At 30.5% G+C, this 13,656-nt stretch overlaps 1 protein-coding gene across 1 annotated transcript; it reads right to left on the reverse strand.

Annotated features, from left to right (window-relative positions):
- Positions 1-12,563: 12,563 nt before the first annotated feature.
- On the reverse strand, positions 12,564-12,902 carry LOC115961019 (probable inactive purple acid phosphatase 27). Its single transcript, XM_031080075.1, has one exon. The coding sequence runs from the start codon at positions 12,900-12,902 to the stop codon at positions 12,564-12,566; it is 339 nt and encodes a 112-aa protein (XP_030935935.1).
- Between the last annotated feature and the right edge of the window lie 754 nt (positions 12,903-13,656).

A 13,656-nucleotide genomic window follows, 5' to 3' on the forward strand; every position in this document is an offset into this window, starting at 1 on the left:
TTTTCATCATTACACATATTGATACCAAGTTTTTTAATAGTACTGAAAATATCACCATAGGTTAAGTTATCATAATCAATAGAATCATTTTTACCCATTAATTCTTGTTTTACCTTATGAGAGAAGATAGGAGGCAGACCGTCAATAAACTTTTCTTTCCAATAAGGCTTATGACAATCTTTCCGGAGCATCACTTTGGAAGTAAAAACATCTTGGTACCATCTATAATCAGACATAGTTGGGCAACTCAAATTATTCAAATAATCAGAAACACAAGATGAAATATTGGATGGAGTACCAACAAAATGTTTGAGAATAGTATAGATCAAGGTATTAACACCATCAGGAATACCACGACCAATACTTTCATAAAAAATAGGCAAACCTTCATCATTCTTTTTAACAGCATGTTTAATAGACTCTCTAGATTCTTCAGTGATATATGAATCCCACCATCCACGAAGAGTACCAGAAAAACTAGTAACAAGTAAATTAACAATTTCAGGTTGATCAAGATCATGGTTATTTTGATAAGCAATACCAACCATAGACATGTGACTCATTTTATTAATGATTTCTTGTTCAGACAAACCATCAATATTCCATTCATAAAGCTTATCAACAAAAACAGAAAACTATGTTTGAAAAGATCTCTCTTCAAATTGCATATCAGGAGGAGTTGGTTTTGAATACCAGTTTTTAGTAAAAGACATAGGTTTGGAGTTTCCAACAAATCTTTTAATTTTTGGTAAATCATCATCAAAGATTCTTTTTGCAAAAACAGAAGAAACAATATCAGAATCTGTGTTTTCTTCAGAAACAATTTCTTTTTTGGAAATAATTCGAGCAACCGGAGTACTCGTAGTGGTTCGAGCAGCTGGAGTACTTGTAGAAGTACCTTCAGTTTTAACTTTTGAATTGGAAAGCATTTTTTCAACAATTTCAAGAGTCTTGGACTGAGAAGTTTTAAACATAACTTTTTCTCTTTAACTGGGTAAATCAATTAAAGGTTTCTCAATTTTAACAGATTTTTCATAAACAGGTTTTTCAACAATTTTTTCTTCAATACGGTCAAGTTGTTGACCAATAATATGCAAAAATTGATTAGTAAAATTGTTTTGTTCAATAAGACTAACAATGGGAGTTTGATCATCAGTAATTTTGAAAGGAGAGGCCTTCACTTCCTCTTTTGTCACTTCATCTTTCTTAGTAGTTATCAAAATTGAGTCAAGAAGAGGATGACTACACCTAATAATGGTTTTATCTATTTTAACAAAATTTGATTTCTTTATCACATTTAAATGTTGTTTTGAAACCTCATCTTTTGAAACATAATGGTTTTCAAGAAAATCAAAAAACAAAATATGTGTTTTCCATTGATTCATCTTTTCCAACCATTTTCTCTTAACACAGTCTTTTTCAGACTGAGCAAAATTATTTTGGAAATATTTTCTTTTAGGTTTGTTTTTTGAGAGCATAAACTCATTGTACAGAGAATCCCAATCAATTTTAAAATCATCGTTTAAAACAATTAAAACTCTTAATTGATTTTGGTAAACAGGAGGATTTTCAATAGAAGGAGAATCAAAGTCTGATGGAGTAACAGATACAGAGTCTTCTTCATCATCAACAGCAACATTGCCATAAGGAGAGGAAGATTCAGCTTTGGTAGAATAGAAAGGAGTGCTAACTTGTGAATTACTACTGGAAACTCCTTTTAGCTTTAAATCAGAAGGTTTTTCTAAATTCTTTTTCAAAAAATCAGAGGATTTTTCTAAATTCTTTTTCAAAAAATCATTGATCTCTTGATCTCTTTTTGAAATACTTTCAGATCCAGTAGAGGAGTTTCTTCCTTCGTTGATCCTTGATCTAGCAAAGGAATGTCTTCCTTCGTTGATCCTCAAAGGTGGATTGTTTTGAAAACTTATTTTAACAGTACTATCAAGATATTGTTGAATATGAGTGAGATCAAGTTCATCAAAAACAGGTTTAGCAAGAGGGGATTCTTGTTCCAACAACCAATCATTAGGAAGCTTAACATCTTGCCATTGAATCATTTTTGGAACTTGAATTTTAGCATCAGGGGTTGAACATTGAATTAGCATGGTTTTACCTGAAGGTTTTCTAGGAGTTTTAGCACATGGGTTCATTTGAGTACCCATTAGTCTATAATAAATGCGATAGATCAAAGCAAAAGGCTTACTACCTTCTTCCATATGATAACCAAATGAAGCAATATTCAATGTCAAAGCTTTAACAATATTAGGATCATCCAAAGCAAGAGTAAGATCAGGATAACAGTTAAAATAAACAGGACTATCATACATAGAAGTAGTAATCATACCAAGAATGCTATCTTTAAAAATCTTAAATCTAGCATCTCTTAAACACATAAGAACAGAAACATTAATACCCTTTCGGGTAAGTGGTTTAATAGCAACTTGAACCATACCAATATGCAAATAACTGAATTTTTTAGCAACAAGGGAGTCATTAATATTCCTTTTAGTGAACAAACAACATTTTTCATGAACTTTTGAAATAGAGAAAATTTGTTCAACAGTTCTAGCTTTGTAAGCAGAATGAAAAGTACTTTCAAAAAAACTTGTTTTATAAACAGTTTTAGTATCAAATTTAGGAATATTCCAATTACGAAAATTAGGGATCAACTCATTATCATCAATAGTGTGATCTTCTTCATTTACAATATCAGGAGGACAACTAGTCCTGGAGCTAACAGAGGAGTTGGATCTCCATAACCTATCCATACTATCCTAGGTTCAACACTTAGTTATCATGTTTTTCTCACAACCGTTGCATTTCGTAACACATAACCTAACCAACCTTATACCTCTCATGCCTTACACGCCCTTCTCTTGGCTCAAACGGGCCTTACAGTTAGGTTCTAGGAGTTCACTTTACGACTAGGGTGGCGCCAACAACGGTGATAGTGTCGAAAATAATTTTAAAAGTTGATGATAAAGAGCAAGAAGAATTATTTAGAATCCTTGAATCAAACAACCCGTCTGATTCTTTGGAAGATGACTTTTCTTCTTCAACTGATTCTTGCTATCAATCTGCTGATGATTCTTCTGATTCTCCTAATATTAAAATTGGTTGTAGAGATTTTTGTTGCAATGTTGTTAAAACCATTAATGCTCTCACAAAGAGTGAAGAAGATGAAAAATTAATAATTCAACTAATAAATCAAATTCAAAACCCTGAACTGCATAAAGAATTTTTGGATAGGTTTAAGAAAAATTTGATAAGAGATGAAACTGGTAAAAAACCAAAATCTACTATAAGCTTTGAAGAAACTTTGGAAAGATTCAATAAAAAGAAATCTAAAGAATTAACTGTTAATGATCTCCAACATGAAATTAATATTGTTAAACAAGAGATAAATGAATTAAAACGTGAATTTAAAAGCATGAAAAGTAATAACAATAATCTCAAACAAGAATTGATAATGTTAAAAATTGATAAAGATCTTAATAAATCCGATAATGAACAAGATAAACAAGATGAGCACAATGATGGAGCTAAATCCAGTCAACAGGCTCTTCTTTCTGATAAAGTTATTCCTGATACTTTCACTGATCCTCAACTTGCTTTTGTTAATAAAATACTTCCTCCAAAATGTTTTACAAAAGTTAAAATTTTTGTTTCTCCTGATTATCATTTCACTGTTATTGCTATGATTGATTCTGGTGCGGATATGAACTGTATCCAAGAAGGATTGATTCCTTCAAAATATTTTGAAAAATCCATTGAAAGATTGGTTTCTACTAATGGTTCCCAAATGAAGATCAAATATGAATAATGCTCATGTTTGCCATGATAATATCTGTTTCAAAATTCCTTCTGTTCTTGTTAAAAACATGACTGATAAAGTGATTCTTGGTCTGCCATTTATAAATGCTTTATATCCTTTTTCTTGTTGAACATGATGGAATTACTACTGATCCTTTTGGACAAAAAGTAAAATTCAAATTTGCTTCAAAGTTTGAAATTAATATTGAAACTTTGTCTTATAAGAAGAATTCTCCCATGAATGAACTTATTCAAGAACTAGTGATGAATTCTTGCCAATATTTCACTGATGATTTTAAAGGTAATTTTCATAATACCAAAATATTAAATACTATTAATTATCCTAACATTATCAATGATTCTTTGCCGGAATCGGACAATGATGCGTGGATAAATACTACTAATAAGTGGGATAATAATAATAATAATATTCATATTTATACCACTAGTAAGTGGATTATTATGGAAAAGAAAAACAAGGGAAAAGCTCCTACACAGGACTATTCTCAAAACAAAAGACTCCCAGCGGGACCTTTTGCAATGCATGAAGGCACATCTTCTGGGGCAAAACCCAGCAGATCAACATCTCTTCAGGGATATGTCCCAGTTAATATGACATATTCCAGTGGTGATATGATAATTGCTTCACAGGAAGTCTTATCCAGATCCTTACAGTTTCATAATGGAGTCTATAGTGAATTACCAGATTCCATAAAATATATTCTTGATAATCTCTATACTGCTTTTACTAGAAACAATCATTCCCTGTTTGAAAAAACCCTCCAAGCTCTCGAAATCCACCTTGTTAATTTTACTGCTCAGAATGAAGCTTATATAAGCCACTATGCTAATCTTATTTTAGAAAAAATCCTTGCTTCGGAAAATGACCTTGTTACAAACCTTGTTCCAGGAAATATTCTTATTTCAAAAAATGAGGCTTTTAGAAGTCATCTTGTTGACCATCCAAAAATAACAATTGATTCTTACATTAGTCAACTCTTTGGCAAAGAGGATATCCATTCAAAGGATAAAATGACTATAATGGGCATTGATTATGCTAGATTGAGTCTTAAGACCCAATCTATGATAAGAAGTGTTTTTGCCAACTTGCCATCAGATATACAATCCCGTATTCTGAGAAGCAAGGCTATGTTTAGGTCTTTCGACCTATGGTTCAAATGTTTTAAGAAACTTGTTACAGCCACTATTCCTGATCCTGATGAATTAGATGAAGGTGATAATGTCTTTATTCAGCTTGATTGAGAAGAACACTTTGGGAGTACTCTCAGAGTATATGAAAAGAAACACCCATTTCCTGGCCTCTTGATAAATTATGATGATGGTGCAATTGTTGCTAATGATTCATATGAGGATGATGACAGGGACCCTAACTGGCTTTCACAAATGTTTGAATATGGCTTTATCAGATCTATAAAATTAACAAGCCATTATCAAGCCAGCCAACTCCCACAAATTATTCAGGATGCTATTAAAGAATTTAACAGTCCTTTTGTTTCCATCAGATGCTGGAGTACGTTGCCAAAATGGGAAAGAGATAATTGGATGAACGTCCAGCCTTCAAAGCATCTCATTCTCCTTAATGGTCACACTCACCAAGGGCCATGATTTGAAGGAAATTCTCAATTATCCTTTGATAATCCTTTTGCTCTTGCAGAATGTTGGAGAAATTGTTTTAATAACCAAATTATTAATGTTGCTCAGAATTTATGGAAAAATTATCATTTTATGGGAAGCACAGATAGGATTTATGTCTTTGGTCCCAGACCATATTCTGATGCCATTGCTCATTTGCAGATTGCTGATCATTGTAATCCAAGGAGTCTTCTCATCCCGGGGAAAACTCCAACGTTTGAACCAATTTTATATTGTGGATTCTGTAACCGATATGCTATTTACCATGAGCATGAATGTGATTCTCCACAAGGCCCTTTTGATCCTTTTGATGGTTATCCATCCGATGCTCCATCTATTGATTGATGAGCTTATTCCTGAGGTTACTACTATTACAAGACCGATGATACTTTATTTGTCTGGCTTGCGCAAAAGCCAAAATATTTTATTGTCCTTCACAAATATGTTGCTGAAAATCCGGAACTGATTCATGATGCTCCGGATTCTGCGGAAGATTTTGATTCCCCTATTTGTCTAGCCTGCACATCGGCCAAAATTGTTATAATATTCAAAATGCGTCTGAAAAGCCACAAGCCATGGAATGATGATATATGAAGTGAAGAGATGAAGTGATGCTTCTGACAAAGATTTCAATAAAGCCAACAAAGGTCATATTGAAGTCTCTAAAAAAGAAAAGAGAATCTACATACATTCCTTGATGTTGCTATTGCCATGCTTCTCCTGACAATGTTGGAGCCAAGAAGAGGACAAAAAAGTTCAGATGTTTTTAAGTCAAAAAAATGAAAAAAATACTATTCACTTTTACTGTTCACAGATTACTGTTTACGGATTACTGTTCACTAACACTATTCACTTTTTACTGTTTATGACACTGTTCACTCTGAAATTTTGCCTATTTAAGGGGGGTTGTCCCTTAAGTTTTAGAGGTTTTTAACACGAGTTTCACTTAAGTTTACTTCAGATTTCTCTTCCCTTAGAACTCCTTCCCTTAGGAAGCCTTCTTAGAGAGAGAATTCACCCTACTTCCACTATTACTACCTTGTTCACTCTTGTTCACTACAAACTTTGTAACTCTACAAATCTTATAACTATAACTAGTTCAAGCTTTGTAACTGTTAACTTGTACTATTGAGATCTCGTATTCACTACTACTGTATGTGTTTATCCTACTTTCAATAACAAGTATTTTCAATCTTATGTTCATTGTTCTATTTGTTGCTACTACCACCTTGGATGGATTACCGTCATAACGGACGGTTCTAAATTGCTTTCATTTACTTTGAATTATTTTCATATATACTTGACTGGTTCTACCGCCTTATAATTGTTCTTAATTTCAAGCTATTTACTTTCCAGTTACGTACATTATTTTCATTACAATATCACTGTACTTCCGTCTCTTTCCCATCAGCTGTGCGTCCTTCCCCCTAAATATATATATATATATATATATATATTTATATAGATTAATAGGCAAAACTAAGAGAAAATACAATTAGATTTCAAATTAGAATTCAATTAGAGTTTAATTTTGCACCATGTGTCCCATCTGATCTAAGTTTTTAAATTTTTGTGCCAAGTGAGTTAATTCAATGTAAAAATTAGATTTCAATTAGAGTTTAATTTTGTATCACGTGCCCCATCTAATCTAAGGTTTTTTTTTTTTTTTGTGTGTGTCAAATGAGTTAATTTAGTGTAGAAAATGAGGTATCCAATATAAATAAACCATAAAATACCTAATCATATATTTAACTTTATATATAAAATTAAAAGAAGAGAGAGTTCGAATGATTTTATATTTATGAGCCATTTTTTTTTTTTTTGTATAACTAAAAACAGTTCAAATTCATAAGTTATTTATATAATATACCATGATTATGTATGGACTATTACTAACTAATTAATATATATTAACCAAAGTTTAAAGAAAAATCAATTAGAATCAAAATTGGATTTTGCTTTTATTAACTTTCTATACAAATTAAATTGTTTAAATTTTTATTGTTATTTTTTCTCGAAACTAATGAGCATATTTTTTATACTATTTATATTCAAATATTTTGTATGCAAAAATATTGAACGTAACAAACTGTAATTGAACTAAACGATCTCGTGCATCTATCCTCATTCAATTTAGGAGATACTATTTGACTAATTTATTATTCTATTTTGTGTTGTATTTAGTAGAATTTCACAGATAATAATTGTGAATTGGTATTGTATATGTACTATGTAATATCCAATAGTAATTTTTAAAATTATATACGTAATAACAATATAATGAGAAACTTGGCTTAATCAATATCATGAAAATTGCAAGAAAAATTATTTTAGTTCCTTCAAATGTCCTGGTTGAACTATATCCTATATGTTTAATAACTCAAACTAACATCAATAGCACCACTACAATTCATCACTCCTATGCATAAGCATAGGTTATATACTAATTAATATACATTATGAACATAAGAGATTTGAACTTTGATCATCTTAAAGCTTCAATTTTATGTATCAATTGATGAAATAATTCATGTATCAATCGGCTATATTAGAAAAATATAATTGTTATAGAGTTGCTTGTATTAGATATTAGTTTTTGTTATTTGTATACTATAGGGAAAAAATGGGAATTTAATTGATGTATTTAATTAGGCTTAGTGTTCCGATTATTTGCATGGGTTTTGACATTATGCAGTGTTTTGTTTTTTGTTTTTGTTTTTTTTTTTTTTTTTGTGGTGGTAATAATTTGTAACTAGTTAGTTTCTATTTGTTAACTTATTTTGGATTTTGAACTTGGAACTTAGAAGTTGGGAAACATTTTCCATATTTGTTGATAGTTTTTTTTGTGTGGATAAATTTGATAGTTTTGTTGGTAATTGGTTTCTATTTAAAAATTTGCTGCACTTTTTGGATTAATTGTGTCAACACTTAAGTATCTTTGTTTTGTTAGTATAAAAGTAGCGATATATGATATACAGATTACATCATATTGATGCAAATATATTCTTTCTTTTTTTTATGGATGAAATCATAATTTACGTAATTATTCAACATACAAAATTACTATCAATGTTTTTTTTTTCCCCCTTAAATTGGTTAATAGGTAGGATCTTACGATTCCTGATTCCACCTACTTTCTAAGATCTTACTTAGGATCCCAATTTTGTTAACATTGCTCATAATAATGTGTCACATATATGCAGCTTCACAATTTTATATGTCATTATTTTAATATATATTATAAATTTTAATTTAAATATATTTAAACCCTCCATTAGACTCTTGTTACATTATATTTTTTTCTAAATAATAGAATATATAATTCCTTAATTAAACAAAATCATATTAAATGTTCTAATGCTATAGTTTATAGTTCTATATATAAACACAATCATAATAAATATATATTAATATATTAATAACTACATAAGTAGTATTAAATTTTGGGTTTGGTTAATGGGTGTCTACTACCCTTAGTTTATTTTCTAATTGACTATTTTAGGAAAATGTTAATACAACTTTTATGAGAAATATAAAAGCTTACAAAAAAATTAATTACTTTTTTCTTTTCCCATAAAATATGTTTAAAAAAAATAAAACATTTTTAAAAATAATTCCTAAATTAGTGTCATTCATGCATTCATTAACTTTTCCCATATATTTAGATTTTTTTTTAATAAAAAAAAATTGTATTATATTATGCACCAATTACCGACCACCGGTCACTTATTACTTGGAATCTATGCACGACATTCTCTCCCATTTATTTTCATGGAATCATGTGCAAATTTATAAACAAGACTATAAAAATACGTATTAATTTCCCTCAATAAAAAAAACACGTATTGTTAGCCAAAGGGAAAATAGCAATACTTATAATAACTAGTTTGGGTGGCACGTGCAAACTCTTAAATGATAAAATTAAAATAGACTTTCTATTTGAAAAAGTATGAAATTATGTAAATAAAAATGTATGTCATACAATGTTAATCTCATTTGTATAAAAATTTTGATTACAAAAATTTAGGGTAGGTGTTTAACACTTTAACATATGAAAATTTATATTACTATAATAGTTTCTTAATACATATTTTGCTAAGGGCAATATCTATACACTAAAAATTTCTAAGAATGATAACGAATACCATCATCTTCCAACAATAATGAACTGAGTTTTGCTAAGACATTGTCACAATATTTAAATTTTCACAACGAATGATGTCATATGCTCTTCATCCAATACCTACAACCATCTACAATGAAAATTTTGTGTTATATTCATACTTCCTTTTTTTATCACCTTACATTTTATGAGTCTAGGTATGATGTTTAGCTTACTTAGTTTTTAATGAACACCCATTTTAAGCAAGAAGAAGAAGAAGAAAAAATAACAAAAGATTGTTTCATCAAATTTTCTATTAGATAAAATTATATCTCTAAAAGATTTAAACCTAGCAAATCAATGTTCTCTAAGTAACAAATTAAACACCCTATATCACCATTCCAATTTTTAAAGCATTATGACCACCTAAAACTCAAAATACTTGAAGAAAATTTTTGGGATATCAAAATTTAGTGGGGGTGTTTTAGACATTACACAATGAAATATTTTATGAATCATAAGATTTCAATAGGGTTTAATTAAGATAGAAAAATTATCAAAAAAAAAAAAAAAACTAAGATAGTAAAGTATGGGGTATTTGCTAGCTAATGTCCCAAACACTAAGGAAAAATTGCTTTATTTTAAAGTTTAGGGGGGAATTATGAACTATCCCAAACATAAAAGATGGAAAGTGTTTTTATATTCAGTTTTTGCTTTTTGTGTGTGTGTGTGTGTGTAAAACTATGTGTTTTTTTTTTTATATATACTTAAAATGATGCATTAAAAAAAAAAAAGCAAAAATACAAAAAGTCAACTCAAGATTTTAAAGTTTAGGGGGGAATTATGAACTATCCCAAATATAAAAGATGGAAAGTGCTTTTATATTTAGTTTTTGGTTTCACTACAAAAAATGCGGGCTTTAGCCGCGTTTCCAAAACACAACTATAGGCTATAGCCATGTTTTCTATAGCCACATTTACAAATGCGGCTTTTACTGCACAACATTAGCTCCCTGCGGGGTCTATAGTCATGTTTTTTAAAACGAGGCTACAAGTCTCCCTATAGTTGCATTTTCCCACCATTTATAAGCTGAGACTTATAGCTGCGTTTTGTAAAAAACGCGGTTATAGACCCGTTTTGGGCTGCGTTTAAAATGCAGTTATAGCCTGGACTTATAGCTAGGTTTTTTAAATGCGGCTGTAAACTACTTAGGGCACGTTTGGTAGACTGTAATAAATACTGTAATGTAATAGTTATTCCTATGGTTTAATTATTCAATAGTTTTGTTATGTTTTTATTACAAGGAATAATCATTTCTTTTGAATAGCTATTCTTTAAAATGAGGAATAACTATTCCTCTCTAAAAGGGTTGTAATAGCTATTCCTTAGTAAATGTAATAATTTCTAACATTAATATATTTCCAAATAAAAACTTTCCATATCCACCTAACAATTATGGAAATAAAAAATCATCAAAAAATAACTTATTTCTCTAAAATTTAAAATATATTATTTTCTAGGAAATATAATTGTATGAATGAGATATTTCCTAAAATAGATCATAAGTCTCATTCTTATGTTACAACTCATAACCAAACTAATGAATAGGTTTAGTTATTTCATTACAACACCTTTTATTCCTGGTAATAAAAATTATCATTCCTGTTGTAATCCACATTCAGTGTACCAAACGTACCCTTATTGTTTTTCTTTTGCCATTGGTGTTTAGATTACAGTGTATTCTTACAAGACATGAAAGCAGCAGTATTTGAGCTGCATTCATAAGAAATTATGATCTGTATCATCATGGAAAAAAGAGGTATATCAGCAGAAAGTCAAAGAAATGAGAAATCAATGGAAAATATGATCCTAAGTTTTAGAGAGCTAGTGAATCAACTCACAAATTGTTTTGCAGTAAGAGGAACAAGCACAGATGCGAAGGCTTGAAAGATATAATCATTTTGATAGCAGTTCTAATGATAATCCAAACCAACAACTTCATGGGTGTGGAAAAAGTTTGAAAGGAATTAACATATGAAGTCCAAAGTTATGACCAAAGTGAGTGGCAAGCAAGTTGGTATCTAACTCGCAAAATGCATATGTAGAAGGGCGAAAAATCCTAACCAACAACTTCATGGATGTGAAACAAGTTTGAAAGGAATTAAGATATGAAGTCCAAAGTTATGACCAAATTTTGGAGATTAAAACTCCTAGCCTATTAGCAAAGGTGTTGGTCAACAGACTAAAGAACTTGGCAAGCAAGTTGGTATCAAACTTGTAAACAACGCATTTGTAGAAGGGGGACAAATCCTAGTTTCTATACTCATAGAAAACGAAGGCATAGACAGCAAAGTTCATGACAAGATTTAAGGAATCATTTGCTAGGTTGATATTGAAAAGTCCTACAACCATATAGGTTAGGATAGCATTCTTTTAAAGTCGTCATGTATATTCCTTAATACAAACATCGAGTATCATGTTATCTCAAGGTACAGCCATCCCTGAATATGGCTCTGAATCAATTGATTCTAAAATTGGAGCTATTATTCTCAAATATTATCATGGAACAAATTCAAAAATATTGAGCTTGTGCCAATTCAAAAGAATTACCTGAGGGAAGGTGCATCATGGAAATAATTCTACCCCCAATCCATGGAACTACTTTTAGAATCCAATAACCATTGTTCAGTTCAATAGGAGTCCTTGAAAGTTCTACTCTTTTATGTCCAGAAACCTCTTCTATTTCTGGAATGCACTAAGCATTTTCTGCAATTAACAACCTACTTCATCAGCAAAAAGTATGACAATCAATAAAAATTAACGAATTGCATTAAAAAAATTCTTTTAGTGACAAGAAGTGTACAAATAGTACAAGATGCTCTTTAGAAAAAGAAAGCATATTATAATTTTTTAGAAATTGCTTGTGTTGCCATATCATACCCGTGCCCATGAGTTTCATAGACCTAAGGCACGTAAGTTTGTTTACATTGAGTGTCTAAGGAACCTCCATATTAGGTTGCTCTATCCATACTTGGTAAATGGGGCATGTCCTTTCATAGGCATGGACGTGGCCATAGAAAGCGATATCAACCCTGTACTTCTGCCAAAGCCTCTGCAAGTCATCCCTTCCCATGGGCTCTTCAAATGAGCCTTCTTCGCCAAACCAATCATTAGAGGAATACCCAAGGGGACGATGAGCAACAAAGATTAACCAAGGTTGCTTTCGTCTATCAACTGATGCAAGGCATTTCTCAAGGAACCTATATTGTTCTGAACCCTTTCGCCAGTCATGCTCACTATCAGCTACACAAAAGCGGAACATGCCATAATCCATTGAATAACTACATGTTAATGGAAATTGTGGTCACAAAAACATAGAATGACAAACAGACTCTACAACAAACTAATCTGTGTTAGAGAAAGTGGACCAAACTAACTATTGAACAAGGTTTGACAAGAGTTCAACTCATCCTGTGTTTTTGTGTGTGTGTGTGTAAAATTGTGTTTTTTTTTTTTTTTTTACTTAAAATGGTGCATAAAAAAAAAAAAGCAAAAATAGAAAAAAGTCAACTCAAGAAAATTGTGCACGAAATAGTAAATTTTGGCTCAACAAAATGTATGTCACAACTCTTTAACAATACCTTTATTATTTTATTACAGTATATTCTATTTTGACTTATAAAGAACTGATAACTCAACAGTTATGAAAATATTGTGATAACAACCTGTCACAACATTTCACAATGCCTTTATTTTCTATTGTTGTTGGTTTAATAATGATATTTTATTATTTTATTTTAACTTAAAAAAAAAAAACACCTTAATAATTGTAAAAATATTGTGATAAGCTCCTCGCTCTTTTTATATATAGAAATTAACACAAACCATACAAAAATTTAGGGCTAAAAGGCCTCCTGTGGGAGTAAATGAGTAAATGACAGAAAGACCATGCCTATTGGTTCTACTATGAACTTTCAAAAAAATGCTTTTTTTTTTTTTTTTTTTTTGAGAAACAAACACACACACAAGGAAGAGAGAAAGAGGTTCTAAGACCATTTGCATTGGGCCTGCGAAATGCCAAATGTAAG

This window comes from Quercus lobata, chromosome 2 (assembly GCF_001633185.2).
Source record: "Quercus lobata isolate SW786 chromosome 2, ValleyOak3.0 Primary Assembly, whole genome shotgun sequence".
Lineage (NCBI taxonomy): Eukaryota > Viridiplantae > Streptophyta > Magnoliopsida > Fagales > Fagaceae > Quercus > Quercus lobata.

What these genes read in the sequence shown, in the direction of transcription:
- LOC115961019 (XM_031080075.1), bottom strand. Translation starts at nt 12,902, where the DNA reads ATGGATTATGGCATGTTCCGCTTTTGTGTAGCTGATAGTGAGCATGAC.